At 44.4% G+C, this 25249-nt stretch overlaps 2 protein-coding genes across 7 annotated transcripts in view; both read right to left on the bottom strand.

Annotated features, from left to right (window-relative positions):
- Positions 1 to 19219, bottom strand: part of ttyh2 (tweety family member 2) — a 52755-nt gene extending 33536 nt beyond the window's left edge. For 3 of the 5 annotated variants that reach the window (XM_077000524.1, XM_077000527.1, XM_077000528.1), the window contains exons 1-2: positions 18744 to 19218; positions 11316 to 11491 (exon numbers count right to left, since the gene is read on the bottom strand). In XM_077000524.1, coding sequence (XP_076856639.1) covers positions 11316 to 11491; positions 18744 to 18872 — 305 coding nt within the window. In that variant the 5' untranslated portion in view covers positions 18873 to 19218. Of the gene's footprint in view, positions 1 to 11315; positions 11492 to 18743 lie in introns of all 5 variants that reach the window. The other 2 variants (XM_077000526.1, XM_077000525.1) reach the window with 2 other exon arrangements.
- Positions 19220 to 21066: 1847 nt separating this feature from the next.
- Positions 21067 to 24429, bottom strand: rpl38 (ribosomal protein L38). Of its 2 annotated transcripts, none has more exons than XM_077000522.1 (5): positions 24345 to 24429; positions 24136 to 24161; positions 23605 to 23665; positions 23076 to 23198; positions 21067 to 21148 (listed from the first exon to the last, which is right to left on the bottom strand). In XM_077000522.1, exons 2-5 carry the CDS (start codon positions 24136 to 24138, stop codon positions 21123 to 21125), a joined length of 213 nt encoding a protein of 70 aa, XP_076856637.1. In that variant the 5' UTR covers positions 24139 to 24161; positions 24345 to 24429; the 3' UTR covers positions 21067 to 21122. The 2 variants fall into 2 exon arrangements, with proteins under 2 accessions (XP_076856637.1, XP_076856638.1); XM_077000523.1 differs by having other exon boundaries at positions 24334 to 24403.
- Between the last annotated feature and the right edge of the window lie 820 nt (positions 24430 to 25249).

Here is a 25249-nt window from a genome sequence, read left to right as displayed (position 1 = left end):
TCAGTGGAGAGACCTGCTCCACTGTCTGTAAAAGGCCACCTCAGTGGAGACACCTGCACCACCGTCTGCAAAATGCCACGTCAGTGGAGAGAGCTGCTCCAACGGCTGTAAAATGCCGCCTTGCTGGACAGACCTGTAGATGGTATGTAGTGTTAGACTCTTCTGAAACTCCTGTACTCTAAAAAAAAAAAAAAAACAACTGATGGTCCTTCTGTTACAGTGCACATATGTATGTAAGCATTTGTGTATTTGAGTGTGTTCAAAAAATAAATATCAGAACACAATCAAAAATATTATCAGTTGTTTTTATCTATAGCTCCGGTGATCAAGAAAACAGACAGATGTAATTTATTGAACCCCAAAGGGAAACTGAAGAAATGATCTTGTGAGTATCAGTAATCCCTCTCTGGGGTGGGAAAGCAGGATAGGTTTCATATAAGTGATGAGATCATCTGGACATCTACCCACGCAGCTAGGAAGAGGAATCATCCTTCATGATTATATCTCTGCTGTTTTGTAGAGACTTAACAGATTCTGTAAGATGATTGTTTTAACAAAATATTTAGGCCCATGTGGGAGAACAACATTCTAGGACACTGCAGCAGGTTTTGTGGTGCCAAAGGTATTTTGGTGTATGGAAATGCATGTGTGACAGTGTGAAACATTTAGTCAACTGGAACAAAATGGAACTCCTGAGTATCAAAGTTCAGGATCAAAGGTCCGTCTGTTGATGCTGTTTATAGCCAATAACGTCCTCAAAATGCTGTTTATAGGTAATCACGTCTTTACAATGCTGTTTATAACCAAGCATGTCCTCACAATGCTGTTTATAGCCAGGCATGTCCTCACAATGTTGTTTATAGCCAAGCATGTCCTCACAAGGCACATTTAAGCATGAAGTGGTAGCTTTCAGTTGCTGGTGTGTATGTCTGCAGCATGTGTGTTTGGCCTTGAGTCACTGGTGTGCATGTCTGCAACGTGAGTGTTTTAGAAACATGGCCTCAGAATGTCAGATTCAACAGGCAGTGTTTTTATGCCAGGGGCACTATGGAGAACTATGATAAAGTAAACTTCAAAACAGCATGCAAGGTACACACACAGCATGCACATGCACACACACACACACACCCACCCACACACACACACACACACACACACGCACAAATACATGCACACACACATACAGTCTGCCAGGTATTTCCTGTCTAAGGCTCTGATGTTATGCAGCTATGCAGTTTAAGCAAAGGCGCAATTATCCAATTAGCGGAGCATCCTGATTAGTAAGAACAACCTCCAGAATACCCCATACTTCTGCATCTATTATGAGTAAAAAGAGAGACACAGAGAGCGAGAGCGAGCGCGAGAGAGAGAGAGAGAGAGAGAGAGAGAGAGAGAGAGAGAGAGAGAGAGAGAGAGAGAGAGAGAGATGGAGGTTGGCGGTGTTAGTGAGTAAAATAAGACCACCTAAGACCCTTTCATTGTCATGGGAATGAGTAAACTCTTCTGGTGCGTTTACATTGTAGCGACATGAGGTGACTTTTGCTCCGTCCCTCTCCTTCCTGTTTTTGAAGAGAGGGGAGTTTTGCTCCGCCCCTTCCATTCCTGTCTGTGCACTTGTAGAAATTTCATCATCCAAAATGTCCCCAATTCAACAAGGAATAATGGAAAAATGCATTGCCCCTCAGATACGTCCCCTCTGACACACCTTTCAATTGGCAAGTTGCTGGTGAAAGATTCAAAGGCAGAATTTCCCAATGTGTGCAGTGGACACACACACACACACACACACACACACACACACACACACACACACACACACACACACACACACACACACACACACACACACACACACAAACATACAGTGGACATGTAATACACTACACAGCAATACACTACACAGTGTACACTACACAGTGTGATACACTACTCAGCTACAGTGGCCAGAGCTTCAGAGAAGTATCAGAGCATCAAAGAAGAACCAGAGAAGGACCAGAGCTTCAGTCATCATTCCCCACCTCAGCTGCTATTGTTGATATGAGTGTTTTAAGTAGCTTATTAAAGTGTTGTAAAGTTATTTTTCCTGATCTAACAGCAGTCTGAGTGATCCTGAGAGCAATCTTAGGGTTAGAGTATGATGTATTAGGGTATGTAGGTTAGGGTATTGAGGACTAGGGTATGAAGGGCAAGCATATGGAGAGGTAGTATATGAAGGTTAAGGGTATAGAGTATTCACTCACCCATTCAAATGATCAGAATCAGGTGTTCCAATCTCTTCCACAGGTGTATAAAATTAAGCGCCTAGGCATTACAAACATTTGTGAAAGAATGGGTCGCTCTCAGGAGCTCAGTGAATTCCATCGTGGAACTGTGATAGGATGCCACCTGTGCAACAAATCCAGTCATGAAATTTCCTTGCTCCTAAATATTCCACAGTCAACTATCAGCTGAATTATAAGAAAATGAAAATGTTTGAGAGCAACAGCAAGTCAGCCATGAAGTGGTAGGCCACGTAAACTGAAGGAGCGGGGTCAGCAGATGCAGAAGCGCATACTGCAGAGGTCGCCACCTCTTTGGCGTTCACTACAGAAATCCAAACTTCATGTGGCCTTCAGATTAGCTCAAGAACTAATGAGCAGAGAGCTTCATGGAATGGGTTTCCATGATCAAGCAGCTGCATCCAAACCATACATCACCAAATGCAACGCAAAGCATCTAGAGCACTAGAGCAGTGGAGGCACGTTCTTTGGAGTGACGAATTGCGCTTCTTCGTCTGGCAGTCTGATGGATGAGTCTGGGTTTGGTGGTTGCCAGGAGAATGGTACTTGACTGACTGCATTGTGTCAAGTGTAAAGTTTGGTGGAGGGGGGATTTTGGTGTGGGGTTGTTTTTCAGAAGCTGGGCTTGGCCCCTTAGTTCCAGTGAAAGGAACTCTGAATGCTTCAGCATATCAAGACACTTTAGACAATTCCATGCTCCCAACTTTGTGGAAACAGTTTGGAGCTGACCCCTTCCTCTTCCAACACCAGTGCACAAAGCAAGGTCCATAAAGACATGGATGGAGTCTGGTGTGGATGAACTTGACCGGTACCCGATAGAACACCTTTGGGATGAATTAGAGCAGAGACTGAGAGCCAGGTCTTCTCATCAACATCAGTATGTGACCTCACAAATGCGCTGCTGGAAGCATGGTCAAAATGGTCAAAATATCCATAAACACACTCCAGACCTTATGGACAGCCTTCCCAGAAGAGTTGAAGCTGTTCTAGCGGTAAAGGGTGGACCAATGTAATATTGAACCCTTTGGATTACGAATAGGATGTCACTTAAGCTCATAGGTGAGTCGAGGAAGGTGAGCAAATACTTTTGGCTACACACACACACGCACGCACGCACGCACGCACACACACACACACACACACACACACACACACACACACACACACACACACACACACACACAGTCTGCATTTCAAAGAGGAAAGATAAAAAGTTCACCCTTTTCATCCATCTTATTTGCATCAGGCTCAGTAGTTCCTAGATGATCTGGATCAGGTGTGTTCGAACAGGGCAACCAGTTAAGCCTGCTGTGGGGGCACCTCCAGGAAGAGGTAATACTAACGCTCCCTGCTGCTGGAATACTGTAGATGTTGCTTTTGAGGCTTCTTTTTTTTTTTTTTACTTTTCTTTATAATCTTGCTTATTTTCCCCACAGATGGAGTCAGTCCTGACCTTGAACCTCATTAGCAATGCCTTAATATTTTCATTCATCAGTAAGAACATTCTGTGTTGAAAATAATTAATAAACAACTACAGCGTATGAATCAGGGGGAGGGAATACGCAGGAGAGTGAGGCTCATCTGTTACAGCTATAGGTCAGAGGGATAATTTGGTGTAACATTCCAAATTAAAAGTGGATACAGATATTTTGAGGATGACTGAACAGTAAATATCTCTGCAATTAAGCATGAAGTATCTAACCCTCTATATCCTTACCCTCCATACCCTAAACGTCTATACCAGGGATAATACCAGGGACTATATTTTTCTGCGGGCCAAATTTGGCAGATAGCGTTGACCTGTGGTTCGGGGGGGGTCAACGTAACACTCGTGACGGAGTGTTTTTCAATAGCCCTGAAATAAATGCTCCGGTTTAAAACTTATTCTCCCGTGTTACGTGTACTGTGGATATTGGGGAGGTTGTGTTCTTTTTTTTTCTGGTTAATTCTGAACAGGTGGATCCGAGGGGGCGGATCTTCAGCTTCATAATCTGCCTGATGTGATTGCTGGACGTCGCTGGGAGGCGACACAAGCTTTACTGCCTTTATGGTTGTGTATGTATGTGTGTGGTTGCTGTGTTTGCTGGAAGTCGCTGAGAGGCGACACGAGCTTTTCTGCCTTTACGGATGTTGTGATGATCTTTGTCATAATGTTATGAACTGTGTTGTATAACAAACACCACCATGGACTAAGAGCATAGCAGCATGTGCGCACTCATATATGCACTCACGCAGTCCTGCATTTGTTAGAAACACCAGTATAGAGGCGGGCACCGTTTGTGTATTTTTGTTTGAGATTAGTTAAGGGCAGTAGGTATGTTTTCTTTTCTGTAAGGGGTAAGTTTCGCTTTGTTACCGTAGTGTAGTGTGTTTTTGTTTGTTTCTTTTCTTTGGTGCCGTCTACTGCTCCTTTCCTTGGTTGGTTGATTTATGGTTAATCGTGTGTGGTTGAATGTACGTGTCTGTTCAGTGTGTTCAGTGTTTGCTGTGTAAAGGCTCTTCTACTCATTACCACTCTGCAGTAAAGAGTTCTTTTAACGCATCCGACTGGTTTCTGCGTTCTTCTTTTATTACATCTTGTCCGCAACCGGCATGCTACTGCCCCACACCCCAAACCTAGACCCATGACATCGTGGGGTCGTAACATGTGGCACGCTACTGCCCCACACCCCAAACCTAGACCCATGACATTGTGGGGTCGTAACATGTGGCATGCTACTGCCCCACACCCCAAACCTAGACCCATGACATCGTGGGGTCGTAACATGTGGCATGCTACTGCCCCACACCCCAAACCTAGACCCATGACATCGTGGGGTCGTAACATATGGCATGCTACTGCCCCACACCCCAAACCTAGACCCATGACATCGTGGGGTCGTAACATGTGGCATGCTACTGCCCCACACCCCAAACCTAGACCCATGACATCGTGGGGTCGTAACATGTGGCATGCTACTGCCCCACACCCCAAACCTAGACCCATGACATCGTGGGGTCGTAACATATGGCATGCTACTGCCCCACACCCCAAACCTAGACCCATGACATCGTGGAGTCGTAACATATGGCATGCTACTGCCCCACACCCCAAACCTAGACCCATGACATCGTGGGGTCGTAACATATGGCATGCTACTGCCCCACACCCCAAACCTAGACCCATGACATCGTGGAGTCGTAACATATGGCATGCTACTGCCCCACACCCCAAACCTAGACCCATGACATCGTGGGGTCGTAACATATGGCATGCTACTGCCCCACACCCCAAACCTAGACCCATGACATCGTGGGGTCGTAACATATGGCATGCTACTGCCCCACACCCCAAACCTAGACCCATGACATTGTGGGGTCGTAACATGTGGCATGCTACTGCCCCACACCCCAAACCTAGACCCATGACATCGTGGGGTCGTAACATGTGGCATGCTACTGCCCCACACCCCAAACCTAGACCCATGACATCGTGGGGTCGTAACATATGGCATGCTACTGCCCCACACCCCAAACCTAGACCCATGACATCGTGGGGTCGTAACATGTGGCATGCTACTGCCCCACACCCCAAACCTAGACCCATGACATCGTGGGGTCGTAACATATGGCATGCTACTGCCCCACACCCCAAACCTAGACCCATGACATCGTGGGGTCGTAACATGTGGCATGCTACTGCCCCACACCCCAAACCTAGACCCATGACATCGTGGGGTCGTAACATGTGGCATGCTACTGCCCCACACCCCAAACCTAGACCCATGACATCGTGGGGTCGTAACATATGGCATGCTACTGCCCCACACCCCAAACCTAGACCCATGACATCGTGGAGTCGTAACATATGGCATGCTACTGCCCCACACCCCAAACCTAGACCCATGACATCGTGGGGTCGTAACATATGGCATGCTACTGCCCCACACCCCAAACCTAGACCCATGACATCGTGGAGTCGTAACATATGGCATGCTACTGCCCCACACCCCAAACCTAGACCCATGACATCGTGGGGTCGTAACATATGGCATGCTACTGCCCCACACCCCAAACCTAGACCCATGACATCGTGGGGTCGTAACATATGGCATGCTACTGCCCCACACCCCAAACCTAGACCCATGACATCGTGGGGTCGTAACATGTGGCATGCTACTGCCCCACACCCCAAACCTAGACCCATGACATCGTGGGGTCGTAACATGTGGCATGCTACTGCCCCACACCCCAAACCTAGACCCATGACATCGTGGGGTCGTAACATGTGGCATGCTACTGCCCCACACCCCAAACCTAGACCCATGACATCGTGGGGTCGTAACACCCGTCAAAATTAAAAAATATTTTTAACAATTTATTCTGGGTCCGGATGGCATGGCATTTGGGTCCGTATCCAGACCGAGGTCCGTTGGTTGCGGACCACGGACACTGAAATTTGCAGAGTTAATCAGGAATGAGATTGGGTCCTGACAGGACTGCGTTCGGGTCCGGATCCGGACCGCGGTCCGCCTGTTAGTGACCTCTGGTCTATACCCTTACCCTGTACTGTATACCCTAACCCTCCTACACCCTAACATTCTATATGCTAACCCTACACAATCTCCTACACCACCCACTACACCGTCCTCCACACTCCTACAACATCCCCCACACAATCCCCTACACCCCTAGCAGTGTTAATTGAAGAACTAATTATTTTCGTCATTGTTTTCATCAACAAATCTTTCTTTCATGACGAAAACGAGATAACTAAATAAAAGATTACATAAAAGTATAAAAACTATCTAGGACAAAATCCTAAACTACTAAACCAGGACAACATCCAATCAGAACTACTTTGGTGTATATGGAAATGCAGGACAAACTGGGTATCCATCCAATCAAGCGTACACTTACACAAATTTGCACCCACCAAGACCATACTAGCCTGTGAACTGTCAATACTCATGATTTAATGGCATGCAGAATAAAATGTTTTTCTCAGTTTAGCGTTTGTGTTTTGAGAAAATCACACCGTGTTGGACATCAGCCCTGCAGCACCACTGTTAGCTAGCTTCACTGCTGCTAACGCTGGCTTAGCCTTTATTAATCCTAGTCCTCAACGCACATTGCCCTGTACATTTTAGAGCGTGTCCTGCTATAAAATGCTTGTATTAGTTAGGTGGCGTTAATGATCAGATTATTTGGATCAGGTGTGTGCTAAGCAGGGAATGCTATAACGTGCAGGGCAGTGTGTCAGGACCAGAGTCATAAAACTAGCTAACTGACTCCAGCCATCTGCAACCAGCTGGCTGAATGGCTCCGTACACCCTAGTAGGACTACTCCTTTTTACATTTATCAAGAATGTAATATGCAGTTTGTTATGAACAATGCACATATTTATCAGGCAGAGCAGGACTACTCATCAACTCATATTTTGTTATTGTTATGCTCAATAAGCAGGGCAGGGAAATAAAGATGACATTTGTTAAATCTGTTTGTGTGTGCATTGGTTTTTTAAACATGAATAATATTCTGTAACTGGTTAACAAATGTTTAATTTCGTGTAAGTGTTTATAATGACTTCAAGGGAACTGAAATGGGAATTCAAGGGAACTGAAGAAAATCTTTAGCCATATGCTCAGGTGAAGCGGTGCTAGCCTTTAGAATGCAGGGTGGGGGCAGAATTTCACATGACAAATCTGACTAAGAGCAGCAAAAAACTCAGTCACCATCTTAACTTAATAAGTACAGCACACTTTCATCACATGACAGTCATGAGCTCAACACACACACACACACACACACACACACACACACACACACACACACACACACACACACACACACACACACACCTTAATATAATTTATATTTAGGCTCTTAGGCAGGCCTTATTCAGTATTTGTGAGTGGATGGAGAGTGAAAGAAACAGACAGACAGAGAGAGTGGACAGAGAAAGAGAGAGAGAGTAAGAGAGGATAGAAAGAGAGAGAACTACCTAAAGTAGGGCAACTAGTAGCCAAAGAGTAAGAAGATACTATGTGTGTGAGAGTGTGTAATAATTACTTCATATATTGTGGGTGTGTGTGCAATCAAAGTGCATAGTTCCTGATATATTAGACTATGTGGTTACATCCATGAGGATCTGATGACCCTCCAATACATAAAACAGACTGGTCCAAAACAGTTCAGTCTTCAGACATTTAATCTCCTCTGCACTTCGATTAGTTCATTTAAAAGTCCAAAGAAGAGAAAGAGAGCATCTAGCAGGTGGATCATATCAATTCAAATTGAGAATGTTTATTCTCTCTCAGCAGTGTTTAAAGTTCAGTCCCTACAGAACCAAAGGAAGGTTATGGATTAAGAGCCGGGGCCTGTCTGAGTCCGGCTGGCGGTTCGGATAAACCTAATTGGTGTGGAGTCACATGCTCCCAGTTGATTACACCCAAATGTGGATTATGCTTGTGGATTATGCCCATTAAGACCAGATGGGCAACAAACACCACAGCATATGAAACTGTGAAAGAACGGTGCTTTTAATCACACGTCAGTGCCAACACAGTAGTGATTCCTGTTGACAGTGATTCCTGCAGGTTCAGCTGATTACACACACATCAGTGCTGCAGCTAGGACACATTCACTGGTGTTTCCTCGTGTCTCTAAACTCTAGAACAACGCTGATCACTGCTGCTCAGACTGAGCGAGCATGGGGAACCTGCATGTGTTTGGACAGCTAGTTTACACCAGTACCTCCATTAGTTATAAAAGAGGATCTGGTTTGAATAAATTCATCAGTTTTAGAGGGGTTTACTGAGTGGGAATTCTTCATCAATTTTGCCAGGATTATCATAACATAATTTCTATTAAATATTTCTATTGAAAACAGTTAATTACTATTCATGTTAAAATTTAATAATAAATTATGGGGATGATAACTAGTCAGCCCCTTCTCTTTGAGTGGCTGGTCAGCTCCGTGCTGTGGAGGGTTTACCCTCATAAGACTCCTGCGTTGGACAGGCTAGATATCTTAAATCTGATTTGTTTTTGCTCCACTACTCCAAAATCTGACTGTCCTGCTTGTACCAAATGACCTGACAACCTTAGATTTTTTACCTTCACCCTCACCTATGACCTTCACACTCTGATGACCTTAGATCTCTGACCTTCACACCCTGATACAGCAAAGGCTTATGTTTGTAAAGGACACTGTTTGGGTCTTTGTCCATATGCAGTTTGCAGCATAAGGACATAAAGATGGACAGTAATAATCTGGTCCCGATGGACGGGGATCAACATCCACAAGAACTGCAGCTGCCGAGGAGAAGAACTTGACAACAGGAACGAACTCGCGTCTCAGGACATTAATAATGTTGATTAAATCTAGAACACAAGGCAGAGTCTCCTTGTCTTCAGGAAATTGACAGAGAACAGCCCGTAATATCAGAAAACACACCCTGACCATGAACTATACATCACTAACAGAGTCCTCACATTACTTAAAGAGCTCTCACATTTATCAAGATTTCATGTTATGAAAATCTTATGATAAAAGAGAAAAAAACTTCACAGGCCAACAAAATTATAGAAGACAGAACTCGTGACTCAGCATAAAGGCTCAGCAGATGCCAAAGAAGTACTGTATGTGTGTGTATGTGTGTGTGCTGTGTATAGCCCATGTGTAGCCAACGCTCAGCCCAGCAGTAACACTGACACACAGAAAGCCCCCCCCCCCCCCCCCCCCCCCCCCCCATGCTGCTCAACACCCAACCACCACATCTGAGGAAGGTCCACTGTGTCATTAACATATGAGGGTCTGACTGGTGAATACGGCGCGGCTGCTCAGGGTGAGGTCACAGACCGTGACTGGACACGTTTCCATCACATGCAATGTGCACACACTATGTACACACGCTATGCACATGTGATGCACACACGTGACGTACACATGAAACACAACTGTAGTTACACTGGCCTCTTCCACTGCAACCCCCTCCAAGGCATGTTTAGTCTCACCTGTTTGTTTAATCACACGTGTTTGTTTAATCTCACCTGTTTGTTTAATCACATGTGTTTGTTTAATCTCACCTGTTTGTTTAATCACATGTGTTTGTTTAATCTCACCTGTTTGTTTAATCACATGTGTTTGTTTAATCAGTGCCTTCCTGATGTGTAGTGCTCCTCTTATACAGGGTGCACATATTTTGCTGTGCACGTGCACACTGTGTCTGGAGTGTAATGGTTAATACTGGGATGGTCATTATGGATTCAAATACCAGTACTGCTATTGCTGGTCACTGTAATGTTTTCTTGCTTCACTGTTTCATTATTTAGTTCTGTGGTTTGTTTCATATTCCCATGATGTAAATCATGCCTTTCTGTGACATGCACACAAAGCACATTCAGCACCTCGGACCTGACACCGATTATGGGCCATTATGGGTGTCAGGTCAGAGTATTCCTAGATGAACAGTCTCCTGGAAAATGGATTGGTTGTCATGGGCCAGTTAAATGACCCCCAAGGTCTCCCGATCTGACCCCTTAGACTTTTATCTTTGGGGTCATCTGAAGGTAATTGTCTTTGCTGTGAAGATATGAGATGTGCAGCACCTGAAACTACAGATACTGGAAGCCTGTGCTAGCATTTCTTCTGCTGTGTTGCTATCAGTGTGTAGCAAGAGTGGGAGAAGAGGGTTGCATTGACAATCCAACCCAATGGGCAGCACTTTGAACACATTTTATAAGTGGTCAGAAACTTGTAAATAACTCATGAAAGAATAAAGTTATGTTAAAACCAAGCACATCATTGTTTTTTTTGAAATTCTCAATAAGTTTGATGTGTCACATGACCCTCTTCCCATTGAAAAAACTAAAATTAGATCCAAAATGCATGGCTTCCAAAATCCAAAATTAGACTTCAAAATGGTCATTCCCATTTTATTTAGGTGTATCCATATAAATGGCCCACCCTGTATATATACTGTGTGTATATATAAATGTATATTTAATATATATACAGTATAAAAACGTATGACTATATCACACACACTCACCAGCAGAGGAGTCCAGCAGCGACGGCAGCCCAGGTGACGCAGCAGGAGTTGGGCTTCTTTGTCTCCTCCTCCTCTTCCTCAGTCTGACAGCAGCAGAGGCAGCTCAGGTAGACGGCCAGAGCCAGGAGGTTGAGGCCCAGCGCAGCCGCCGCCACACAGGCCAGGAACATGAGAGACTGGAGCACACACACATACACACGTACACACACACACACACACACACACACACACACACACACACACACACACACACGTACACACGTACACACACACGTACACACACACACGCAGATATAGACATGCACGCACACAGAGAAAAGGAGGTTTACTTAACATAAACAGGAAACAGTGCATACGTAATCAGTGCATACATACATAATACATAATCTGTGCATACTGTAGTAGTGTCATCACTAAACTCTAAATGAATTCATCTGTTTCACACAGGACCCAAGCCACAGACACACAAAAACTCACACTGTGTCGTACACAGCAGTAAACTATGCTCACACTGTGTCGTTCATAGGTGAAATGTGGTCACGGTCACTCCAGTTCTTACACACACGCATTGACAATTATTCTCTTCAGTTAACAAAAGCTAAAATTGTTTGCCAAGACATTAAGAATGAACAAATGGATGAATTTTCATTTATAAATTGCCTTTAAAGACCTTTAAAGATACCCATGGTCCCTTTACAATTTACACAGGTAGAAGATTTGAAGACAGTGCCGCAGGGACAGGGCACACGTCCACACCTTTCCTTAGCTTTCAGGACATTGCCTGAGGACTGGACTACACATGGCTGTTCAGGGAGGGTCTTAGCAGTTCATAAACTGGTAATTAATTACTATTGCGTTTACACTGTGTGGGTGTGTGTGTTTACGATTCAGTCCTGCAATTCTGACCCTGTCTCCTACACTAGAGAAGCTGGAGTTATTTCAGACACTGAGTCTTAAATAGGGACAAAGCACTGTGGCTCCAACCCAAGTTCTGAAGGAGACACACACACGCACGCACACATGTGCACACACACGTACACACACACTCGTGTATGCACACACCCCTCCATGCTGTACTAAGCTCTTGTGAACAGCCCAGACTCTTTGCTGTGCAGCTGAAGTCTGCTGTGTTCACCCTGCTGCGATGGAGTGCAGTGGATATAAACACATCACATATAAACAAAAACACACATAAACACATTCATTCACATATAAACACATACAAACACATATAAACACATATATGAATGCATATAAACACACAAACACATACACATGTAAACACACACAAGCACACATAACAACAAAGACATAAACATGTCTACAATGTAGACTACAGTGTCAGAGGAAGGTCGGTCTCTCTCTCTTACACACACACTCTTACACTTTCATAATGACATGAAACAAAGGAGACAGAAATAGACCTCAGCCAGAGACACACAGGAGTCTACTGCCCCACACTCTCCCTCTACCTCATCCCTCTCTCCTTCTCTATCTCCCACTCTCCTTTTCTCTCTCTCTCAAACTGATGTTAAGGCTGTTTGACCTGCCACAACTCGACAGCGAGATTACACACTTGCTCAACAAAGGGAAATGTGTGTGTGTGTGTGTGTGTGTGTGTGAATGTGTGTGGGTTATATGCTGAATGAACAGACCCCAAAGCAAGCATCTTTTCCTTTCATTCTGTTGACCTTTCGGCCTTTGACCCCTGTCTTATTTCTCTATGAACTCCTCTCTGAGGATGAGATGTGTAGAGAGGAAACGTATGTGTCTTACTCCCGTCTCTATCGCTCTACTTTTGAGGGTGTCGAAGCATTCTAAATCTGCTTTGCAGGGTAATGCTGCAGATCCACACCGGCTGTACCAACCTGCACAATAACCTGTCTAATCATTCTTAATAAGGGAATCACATCTTCAGTAATCAATATCATAACCATCACATATTTCATCTTTCACCACTAAGCTGCACTAAGTGGCCATGTAATGTAAAAACCTTGAACATGTGAGAACCATACAAAGATGTTTCACAGCGGGTCTGTCTCTCTGTCTCTATCTCTCTTTGTCTCTCTTTTCACCCCCCCCCCCCTTCACCCCTCCCTCTCTCAGGTTGTAATGGAGAGAAGGAGCTGTAATTTGCTGTGGGGGAGGACACCAAAGAGAGAGGGGACCTCCCGGGCTCTACTGGGGTGGGGTGTCTGTGTGAGGCTGGCTGTGCGTTTGTGTCCATGAGTGTGCATGCGTATTTAAAGAGAATGGAGGTTGTAAGGCTCTGTGTATGTGCGTGTATATGTGTGTATGTGCTGTGTGTGTGGTGTGTGTGCTGTGGGGTTGGGTGTATGTGTGTGTGGTATGTGTGTTATTGATGTATAGGTGCTAATGAGAAGGAGAAGCAGGGCGGTTGGCATGGAGATGGGGGGAAGGGTGTAAATGCTGTGGGTTGGAGACAGGACAAAGAGGGCATTTGCATTCTTCCTCTTGCCTTCGCTATGGTAACCTTCAGGCTGCTGCGTGCCCTTGTACTGAGGTCCTGGGATGAGTGAAAGAGGGAATCGTAATAATTAGAATAGCCTGTTTGAATAAATATGTGTTTATGTGTGTGTGTGTGTGTGTGTGTGTGTGTGTGTGTGTGTGTGTGTATGTGTGTGTGTGTGTGTGTGTGTGTGTGTGTGTGTGTGTGTGTGTGTGTGTGGGGTGTGTGTGTGTGTGTGTGTGTGTGTGTGTGTGTGTGTGTGTGTGTGTGTGTGTGTGTGTGTGTGTGTGTGGGGGGGTGTGTGTGTGTGTGTGTGTGTGTGTGTGTGTGTGTGTGTGTGTGTGTGTGTGTGTGGGGGTGTGTGTGTGTGTGTGTGTGTGTGTGTGTGTGTGTGTGTGTGTGTGGGGTGTGTGTGTGTGTGTGTGTGTGTGAATGAGAGAGAACCAAAGCAACATCAGGATAAGAGTATGACATGAAAACCACTATGTTTCAGAGTAAAGTCACTGAGTGACTTAGCTGAGACTAAATCAGGAACATCCCAGTGAAGACAAATGCATTTAATATAACATATTGTCCACCTGCCACACACACACACACACACACACCGAGAGAGCCGCTGTATTCCCAAGGAGCATTACTATGTTGGAAATGCTCCTAACATTCCAAACCACAGGAGAGGATTCTTCACCTGCTTCTGTGGAGGGACAAGCCAGGACTGGTCTGGGAAGCTCACCTGATCCCAGCTGTGTTTGGGGAAGGGAGTGAACCCAGTTCAGATGTGCAGGTGAATGTGTGTGCACACCACCCACAGGGGGAGGGAGAGGGGGACTAGCACTTGTGAGATTAACCCTAACCTGTCACATGGGAGAGGGGTCTGACACTCTAACACAAGAGACAATAATAACATTGACAGCATCTGTGGATAAACTCCTGCTACATGAATATGACTGATGGCCACAGATCATGAGTTGAGCAATATCGGTACTCCCATTAGGTGGCACTGTGTGGTAGACACAGACAGTCCTGCAGATGCATAATGACACTCCTGACAGGGAAAGCCATGTTTTCATTACATAATAACGAGGTCATAAGAACAACTCGGAAAAGAAGGCAAAAACAGTGCAGTGCATTTATCACAGTCACGCGCCTCCACTGCAGGGCTGCGTGAAGGAGGATGTTCACTCTCACTGTACCCTCCTCCTCACTGGTCTGCTCCAATCAGGAGGATATTCACTCTCACTGTACCCTCCTCCTCACTGGTCTGCTCCAATCAGGAGGATGTTCACTCTCACTGTACCCTCCTCCTCACTGGTCTGCTCCAATCAGGAGGATGTTCACACTCACTGTACCCTCCTCCTCACTGGTCTGCTCCAATCAGGAGGATATTCACTCTCGCTGTACCCTCCTCCTCACTGGTCTGCTCCAATCAGGAGGATGTTCACTCTCACTGTACCCTCCTCCCTACTGGCCTCCTCGCTCCTCCAATTAGCCATCTCCTTGGAAATGGGTCGTGAGTAGCTGCCTCAGAGAGGACCTGCTGCCCCATCATATTTCCTACATATTCCTTCAGCTCTGAGGGGGTGGTGGGAGGAGCTAACCTACCTATGATAGCTGGAAGTGGGAGAGAAGAAGAAACAGACAGGGGAGAGAGAAAGAGAGAGACAGAGAGACAGAAGGAAAGTTAGACGCTAGCAAACAGTCACTCTCTCCTAACTTCACTTCTCAGTACAGGAGAAGAAAGCGCTGACCTGTGTGGCTGTGATCTCATATCAATAAAGCAGCCATTCTACTGAGGATTTTTAAGCTCCTCAGAGCATACTAAGAGAGTAAGAGAACTAGGGAGTAAGGGAGTTAGAGAGTAAGGAAATAGGGAGTAAGAGAGAAATGAAGTAGGGAGTAAGGGAGTAAGAGAGTAAGCGAGTAAGGAAGAAAGAGAGTAAGAGAGAAAGGAGGTGGGGAGTAAGGGAGAAAGGGATTAAAAGAGTAAGGGAATATGTCAGTAAAGGAGTAAGAGAGTAAGAGGGTAAAGGAGTAAGAGAGTAAGAGGGTAAAGGAGTAAGAGAGTAAGAGGGTAAAGGAGAAAGGGAACAGGCCTGATTCATGTAGGCTCAGAAACCCTCTTCATTCTCCAACACATTTCCCATGACACAGTGACCTCTGCCATCAGAAGCAGATCTGAGAGACACACTCCCATATAGGAAGAGGCTCCTCCTCCATCCCATGATCTGAGGACCATGCAATGATTCTGTTCAGCTGGAGAAGCCAAGGAACAGGATGTCCAACGGTGCAGCTCTGGGCCATTCACTCACACAAGACCCCACAGTCCAACAACAACAGCCAGGGTTCTCATGACTTAACACACAGTCTGCTATATGGCCAAAGCTCCAGAACTGCTAGCAGTACACCTCCAGAATCACTAGCATTTCCAGTGGACCTGTCTGATCATACTTTGCTGTCTCTGATTGTCAGCCAAATTCACCACCAGCCTCACAACTCAGAACCTCAGAGCTTGGAGCCCCAGCGCACAAATCAGACAGCAGACTGTGATCAGACAGCAGACTATTATGATCTGCTCCCTGTAATGGCCTTGCTCTGAAAGCCTGTTGTGGGGTATGGACGTAATGTGGTTCATCAGATGGGTTCATACACTCAGCTCCTGGTGAAGTGTGTGCGGCTTTGAGGGTTGAGGTGAAGTGTCCGTGGCTTTGTTTTCTCCTCTATATGCCTTCCTCTGACCAAAATGCTCCTACAGTAGGAGCCCCTCAAATGAGCAAAATACACCCAGCTGCTAACTCTGTCTGCTAGCACAGGGATGGAGCTGAACTTAAATGCAGGCCAAAGTAAACCACAGGCCATGTGGTCAGGTCACAAATGACAGCAGACTGCCATGTTCTGATAGCAGACAGACAGACACTCGAAGTAACAGTAACAAACACCACAACTATTGACAGGGCCGGAGTGGGCCACTTTTTCAGCCCGGGAAATTCATGTCCAAATATGGCCCAAAATTATTCTTCCCTCCCAATCGGCCCAAACTAGAGATTGACATGATCCGGCCCATCGGGAATCCTCCCGAATCTCCCGATTAGCCACTCCGGCTCTGACTGTTGACCAAAGTGCAGGATAAACAGAACAAAGTCAAACCTGGTTAACAATACAGATCACAGGCCACTGATAGCACCAGGCTCACACACACCACACCTAACACACACATATACTTCACACACAAGCCTTACACATAGGCTACCATCAGCACACTGCCTCAGTGACCAGTAACACACGCAAACCTGACGGGTGGGCTATTCATTACACTTCTCCTCAATATGGCCCTGCGGGTGGGTTATTCATTAAGTATCCCTTACAGCCCTGCTGCTCTATTTTTGCATTTTTAAAAACAATCAAGATCATGAGTCATTACTCTTAGGAACGGCCATTTGAATGTGCTGCTCCATAAGGCTGTAGTGTGAGTGTCCTGATGACCCTGTGAGTGTCCTGAGGACCCTGAGAAAGACCTGCTAATTTGAATCGTTTAGCCTGCAGTATCAACAAAGAATGGAGTGTGAAATCCAAGTTGATGATCACTGGCTCCTCTGGCTGGTTTTGCTCATCCACGGAGCCATCACCTCCACAGGAACAGGAGCCTCCATGGCACTCCTGCTGCGTGATCAACACTCACACTTCCTCTTCCTGCTATCCTGCGGAAACATCTGTGGGCCGTCACAGTCTAGCAGGAATCGTGGGGAATCGTGTGCAAGACTGACCCAAAGCCATCCCACCCACAGACAGCAGTACACCCACTCACCACCCACAGGCGATCACATGACTTGCACACACATGACCTCGTTTGAATAGTGTTGCCAATGAAAATATAAGTAGAAAGCAGGCTACATCCAATGTGTTCCTGAGCTCGAGACTGGGAGAGACTTCACCAGGGCTTAATCACACACCTTTCTGCCATTTCACTTCAAGAACTTTGAAACTTTGGAGCATGTGCTAAACTGGTTGGAGGAAGTAAAGCAGGCACAAACATGTAGAGACATGTTTATAACTGGTTACCTGCAAACCAGCACATGGTTGAATTTCATCCATCCGGATCTAAAAGCAGTCTCTCTATCTGCAGTGACTTAAACGCTTTCAACATTAATCTCAACCCATCATTCTCATCTTTATCACAAGACTACAATGCACACAATAACTGCATGTGTAAACACAAAGTTCACGTTTTTTGTGTCAACCAATGGGAAGCCATGTTAAATCATCGCAGAAAAACGGCGCTGTTAATAATGGTTATAACGGCTAAAAGACTGGTTATAACTGCAACTACAGTCGATCCCGTTATGGCTGGATTTACTTTGAGCTTTAAATGCAGCTTAGAGCCCAAATACACGATTAAGTGGACTTATGTTTACTGTTGCCCCATTAATGAACAGAAACCCTGTGCGCGTCGGTGGACAGTGCTGCCGTGCCGATCAGGGTTCGGGATTTGTGACTATGTGTGCAGAAAAACTTTCCGGTTCCAAAGAAGTACCACGGACAGTGGCTGAAAACGGGTCAGCCTACTCACCGAACATCCTACATTTAAAGATAATGCAAGATGTTGCAAGAACATGTTACATGTTCAAAATGTAACAAGACAAGTGACAACGCTAAAATGAACTCGTTCGCATCTTTCTCGTTGAGAGCGGAAGAAACGCGGTTCTTACGACTATAGTAATGACATTTCAGGACAAATTAAAATCTTATGATTTAATGTGGCGCAACTTAACTCAGAATTCACCCTCTTAAAACACGGCTTCAATTTTAGATAATTTAAACAACAGCCAAGTATTTGTTTTAGATAGTTAAACTTAGTTCCCCAGCACTGCCTTGGGCGATATGCTTTAGATAAGATGAAGTGGGCTGTGTCCAGCGACCTGAGCAGAGTTTCTAGCCGACTAGAAGGTGAGCTCTGTACTGACCTGTTGGTAGTTTTCATCTTGAGGTCTGAATGTATTGTCAATGGACTGAAACCTTAGATTGACGTGGGGGAAATTATGAAGCCAGTAAGTCCACCACGGAGCGACGTAGTCCACCCGTTCAGATAACATCTTCGAATGGGTAAAACAGTGCCAAGTTATCGCAGAAGTGTTACGCTACTTCTCCCAGGTCAAATAAGGTGCCCCCCGTTAGGACGGCGCTTTCTCGTTTTCTCCGTCGCCCTCCAAACAAAAGCCAGGCATTTAGAAAGCCCCACGTATTCCAGTAACACGAGTGGCGAAGGAGGACATGGGCGAAAAATAGGATTCGCCGTAGTCCCAGTCCACGGGATCCAGAGATCGTTGAATTATTGCGTTAAATCCGTGCCCTGGTTGGACTTTCCGGACACCACGACCACCCTTTGGTAAAAAAAAAAGCGGTCATTCACTCCGGCGCTCCACGAGGACCGCCGACCAAGCGCGTTCATAAACACGGGCACGCGCTCGAATTAGGGCCACGGGACACATCCGTAAATTAAACGAGGGCTTTTCTAAAGAGAAATCTGTTCACATACACTATGGACTCTGTAATGCGTTATAAGGCAGGACTAAATAACAGAAATCATTAATACCACGATAACTAGTGATATTAAACGGTAATTAGTTTAACCACTGAAGTACCAGTTTTCTGCCCTACAACTCTGCTACCTACTGTTCAAAAGGTGAAAATACATCTATTAACAGCATTTACAATCGACAAACAGTCCTTACAAAATGATCTAAAAATAACCAAAAGCAATTAACAAAACATAACACAAAGCAAAACAAATACAGAAACACATGTGAATCTTCCTGATACACGAGTTGTGGCCCATAAACACAACTGCAGCAACAAGATGTCTGTACTAAACCACTTTCTAAGTGGCTTAATAAACGAAGCACTAGTTATGAGTATGTTAGCTGAGGGGTTGCTGCGGGCTCTGGTAGTTGACAGTAATAGGGCACTTTAGTTCTTACTGTTACTCATCATTGGCTAGTGATAAATCCAAAGAAAAACCATTAAGTGTGTATACACACACAGGTTTTGAATTGAGGTCCTTCATCATCTAGGCCAACGCAGGTTGTTCCGTTACTCTGGAAACACCACAAAAGAAGCTGTAATTGCCTAGTGACTGCAGTGTGTGTGTGTACGTTCACAACCGCAGCTGACAGTGAAGTTAAAAGTACAAATGGTGAGTTTTAGTTCTTGAACATGTCAATATTGGATTAAACCTGCAGTATTGCTACATTGTTTAGAATTTGCACCCTTGGCTGCACATGCAGTGACAGGCTGGCGTTGGTACCTTTAGAGCTGCTCCACTATTGGCAGCACCATAATGCACATACATCACATTGTCAGTTCAGACCCCACTATTTTAAAAAGTACGCTAATGTATTTTATATTGAACATAAATCAAGGTGAAATTCTTACACCTAAGTACATCTTTTTGCTCCCCCTAGTGGACGACATCACAAATACATGAATTGCAAAGGACTTTGCTCTAGTGACTTGGCTGTAAATCAGATTGAGGATTACTTCATATTCATTTTTACAAACCACATTACAGGTTTGAGGTTCCAAACAGCATAGGTGACATATGCTCAGAAAGGGTTCAGAAACCACCTAACAAACTATCAAGCAGGCTCTTTTAGGACAGCACACAATGGCTGAAAGGAAAACCCACCAATGCAAATATGAGCTGGACAGGCTCAGGCCTAGAAACCGCCCCCGCCCAAGCCACTCCCTCTTGTTCCTCTCCCCAACAATCCCAGACACGATTGGTTCTTGTCAGCTCCCCACCAAGATGCACGGGAAGAATGAAAACTATGCTCTTTATAACGGATAACTTTCTCAAGGGCTGTAGCGTGGCATGCTTTAGCATCTAGCAGTACTAGCACAGGGAGACTGAGGGTTTAGGATCTGCAAGGTATTCGGGACTCGTGGACCCTGTAAAGACATTTGCTCTAGGGCTTGAATACACCACACGGGGCAGTTCCAGTGAACTCCATAAAGCAGTGTGGCCAACAGGGATCCTGCCCAGTGCCATTGCGGGGAGCCAGTGGACCAGTCAAACCACCCTTACCTGCCCTGGTAAGCTTCATGATCACAGATCAGTGCTCCATTTTCTAGCACAGCAGATTAAATGTGGTAATGAGAGAAGCACGTGTACCTAACCCTAGTGCAGTAAAGCACACCCTCTACCAGAATACGACTAAACTGTGGCATTTGAATCCTGTTACTCAACACAACACTGTGTCCCTGAGAACAGAAGTGGAGACGCAGAAGTAAACAGCAAGCTTGTTTTCTGTTTTTATTACAACATTTTTGTACAAGTGAGGTGTCTACTTCAGCTCCTTAACAGCCAGACCTGCAATGAAAGAAGAAAACACGTCAGAAAAACACTCATGTGACTGGTGAAGCTTGAGGAGAGGACTGTGGCGTGCGGGAGTGTGGCTGGATTGGTGGAACTGCAGCTTCCGATAAGTGAAAACCCAGCACTTGACTCAGCTTTGCTCTAGCAAGTGTGTAAATACACAATGAGCACAAAACCAGCTCAGAGTGTCAGGACAACTTGCACCCAGAAAACCCACACGAACCCCATTAGCTGCCATTCTACAGCCATCCACATGAGGCATGTCAATCACCTGCTTCACAACAAGACAGACTGTGGCATTACTCTATGGTCCACAGAACACATGAAGGCCTGCAGGCCCGACTGTGTCCTCTGGAGCAGTTGTGTTTAGTGTACCAACACAACCCATATTCAAATAAAAATAAAGGTAGAGGAAACAAATCCAGACATGTAGTGCAGCCTGATAAGTTGCAGAACATTCACACATGGCTAGGGGACAGCTTAGTCAAACACCAACAGAACAGGAGAGTATTCCAGAAAGCAAGTTCAGCAACTAATCCACTTCTATTAACTCGAATTCCTGGACACTCTTGGATGCCCATTTCAAAATCCAGGTTCAGAATAAGTGGAAAATTGCAATGGCAACATGTGCAGTGGAAGACCATTTATTAATCAACCATTAAAGTGCAGAGAGTTACAAAATGTTTTCTTACAATTTAAAACCATCACAAATTTGATTTCTCCACTTGATTAAGACAGATTTGTCCGTCTGGATGGCTGAGGGGACCCATGACTGGTCTCCTATGACACCACACCCTGGCCAGGCTACAGAACCTGGGGGAACCCTGAGAAAGCATGACCTTTATGCCTTCCTGTGGCATATCTGGTAAAACTTCACCCTGCCATATCACACAAGGGAGGCAGAAACCCTGAGAGACGAAAAACGCCTTTAACTAAAAATCACCTTTCACCAAATGCTCACATCAAAGTCTGAAAATGGCAGTCAAGACTTTACTGAAAAGAGAAAATAGGTTTTTTAAATTTACATTTAATGCAAATATTTGATCATTTGCAAAAAAGTCTAAAAATCATACATGACCCTGACTTATGAAACAAGTCACATTCTTACACAGTAACATTTTTCATACATTGTGTTTCATGCACAAACACCTTTCTACATATGTAGGTCTGATGGAATTTGATGCAAGATATTCAATAACCACATCCAAAACTAATGGACATGAGTCACCCTATGAGTAAAAATCACATTTTGAATTACGATTAAAACATTCATTATATATATATATATATATATATATGCCGTCAATGTGGTTTAATTACCTACATAATAACCTACACAAATTTAAAGGACAGAAACCGGCAACACAGCTGCTCTGTTCAACAGCTTTACATGATTATGTAATGATTATGAATTTGTCTATTGACTCAGTCTTATCTTTAAGAATGTCCTTCGGTAACATATGTAGTGGTGTTTCAAGTATATATTCTGCATACATAACATTCATTTCAAGTTACAATAATTTGCAGCAAGCTCTCCAGTTCATTTGCATCCAATTGAATCCCATTATCAGCACTCAACTGACGATGGTATCTGAAGTATGAACATGCTTCTGTTAAGTTCAATTTGCTCAGAGATGACAAACGTGGAATACTGAAACTTTAACCAGCTGTTCTGGAACCAATAAAAGGGCATTCCAGGTCAAGTTATTTTAACTCAAGTGTTCAAAGGCAAGGTTTAGGGTTTGTTAAACCTGCTTTCTGCAACACTCTCCATATAATGAAATTTAGCCCAAAACAACCCTAAACGATTCCCAAAGTCAACCAGAGTCTCGTGCAGGTGTGTGTGTGTGTAGAGGCGGTGTCTCGTGCAGGTGTGTGTGTGTAGAGGCGGTGTCTCGTGCAGGTGTGGCGTGTCTCTTACCAGGGGGCAGGGACTGTTTGAGTTTCTCGGCTTTCTCCTTGTCTGTGATGACCAGTGTGTACAGGTACCTGCTGCAGCGCACCTTGAACTTCACATTGTCTTTATTCTTCTTGATCTTGACGGCTGTAGGAGAACAAACCACTTGATAAAGCTACAACTATGATTAACAGAAGAGAGTGAGCACAGCCATGGTGATGGGAGATCAAACCAGAGGCCACTCTATCAATCAGCAAAACTGGTCAATCACTGTGTTCCTGCACCAGAAGGGTGTGGACAGTGCTATCCTGCTAGTACATTTTAAACGGGAACTACAAGCACTACACTGGTACATCAACGGTATGAAGAGTCACACCACATTTATGGCTCAATTCAGCCTAGACACTCTTGCACACTTGCAGTTTCAATATTGAGGAGACCAGTGTGATCCTGGTTGTCCTCTCCAGAGCTGCAGCATTAGTGACAACACTGCCAGCTCTTACGCGCAATATCGTGCGCCAGCAGTTAAGAGATCGACGAGTTTAACACTTACATTTAGCATCCTTCCTCCTTGCTGTGAGCAGGAAATCTTTGATTTCTTCTATTTTGCGTGGCTAAGGAAAACAGGAATAATAAATAAAACACTTAAAACGGTCACGACCCCATTCAACGTCAGTAAAAGGACGAGACAACTGTTAGCTGCAAAGACGGGCGTTGTAATATTCGTTATCTCAGCTGGCTATGCTACATTAGCTAAAATGTTAGCTAAATGCGCAATGCTGAACTCTCATGTCAACCGTGTGAACGCAGTGAATAGTCTTTTCTCAAGTGTAAAGCAGCTGGAGAACTAAAACGCATTTCCACATCACAACCTTCCTGATTTCTAGACTCGTAACACTCCGTATGGACAAGACGGAGGCGCCTAGCTAGCAGACATGCTAAAAACGCAGATGCACTGACCGCTGAATCTGCCACTGTACTATTATGACTAAATAAAAGCAAAGCTGCAGTAAACAGTCGGGCTGCCGGCTGTGGACAGACACGGTGAGTTAACGTGTGAAGCGTTTAGATGGCGGCGTCTTACCATTTTACACGATCGACACCTGGAACCTGCATCACAAACAGAGAAATGTACTATAATAACGCTAAAACAAACAACTTCTAAGAAATAATGAACAGATTACTGAAATAACAAAGTGACTGTTCCAATTCATTAATTTCTTTCCAAACACATGGCAGGATTAACGACAATTTTATGGATTACTTTAAGGGTATAAAATACCTAAAACTTACACAGCCTTCAAGCGAGGAGGGAAAAGGGGCGGGACTTCCGTTTCCGTTGCACTTATACGTCTGGTATGGCAACACAAAAGGAACAATTCACAAAGTCTTAAATTACAGCGCACCCTCCCGTTGGTACTAAAACACGGTATGACAAACTTTTATCTTATTATTTTAAAAATTAACTTTATTGGGGGAACAATATAACCAGTTAATGAAATGAAAAAGAAAGCATATTTGTTAAATATAATAATATAATATTTTAGAATGTTCATTATTTTAGCTATTAAAAAATATATATTGAATAGAGGAGACATCATTATAAAAATAAATATAAATTTATTTATAAAATAAAGGCATTTTCTGTGGGTGGATGTCTAAATGTCATTTTAGAAAAATAAACATATTCCTTCTAATATTTTTGATGTGTAATAACATAAACCTCTAAAGTTTCTGTCTTTATGGTGTTAATTTTCTACATTAACACATAGGCTATATTGTTCTAAAATTTGCGAGAATCAATACAAAAGACAATATGTGTTCAGCACATTCAATATTTTTACCACAGAAATTACACATCATCAACATGTGGGTAATGTTTAAAATCTATTAGTTGTTTGTAAACAAGTGCTCATAATGGTAATGTGTAGTGTGTGGATATGGGAGATTGTTAATATGTTGAGTAGTTTGTCTAGTGGGAGGTTGTTCTTTATGGTGTAAGGGCGTTCAAGTATAAGGTTCAGACAACCAACTTTCTGAAGTAAGGAAGGAGAATATCTCTGATGCCCGGGAAACTCTCTCTGCTTCATACAGTATCCATCACCCTTGGAGACTGAGAGACTGAGATATTTTGAGTGACACCTCTCTGCGTCTCCATGGATTTCTGGCCTCTGCTCTGCCGTTAATACAAAACAAAC

Source organism: Brachyhypopomus gauderio, chromosome 3, assembly GCF_052324685.1.
Source record: "Brachyhypopomus gauderio isolate BG-103 chromosome 3, BGAUD_0.2, whole genome shotgun sequence".
NCBI classification, from domain to species: domain Eukaryota; kingdom Metazoa; phylum Chordata; class Actinopteri; order Gymnotiformes; family Hypopomidae; genus Brachyhypopomus; species Brachyhypopomus gauderio.
Note: the sequence above shows the minus strand (reverse complement) of the source record. Positions and strands in the feature narration are given on the sequence as shown.

What these genes read in the sequence shown, in the direction of transcription:
- rpl38 (XM_077000522.1), bottom strand. An exon ending in AAGGAGGAAGGATGCTAAAT is followed by an intron (nt 23,199 to 23,604) that starts GTAAGTGTTAAA and finishes GTTCTCCTACAG; the next exon opens with CCGTCAAGATCAAGAAGAAT. An exon ending in CAAACAGTCCCTGCCCCCTG is followed by an intron (nt 21,149 to 23,075) that starts GTAAGAGACACG and finishes CTTTCATTGCAG; the next exon opens with GTCTGGCTGTTAAGGAGCTG.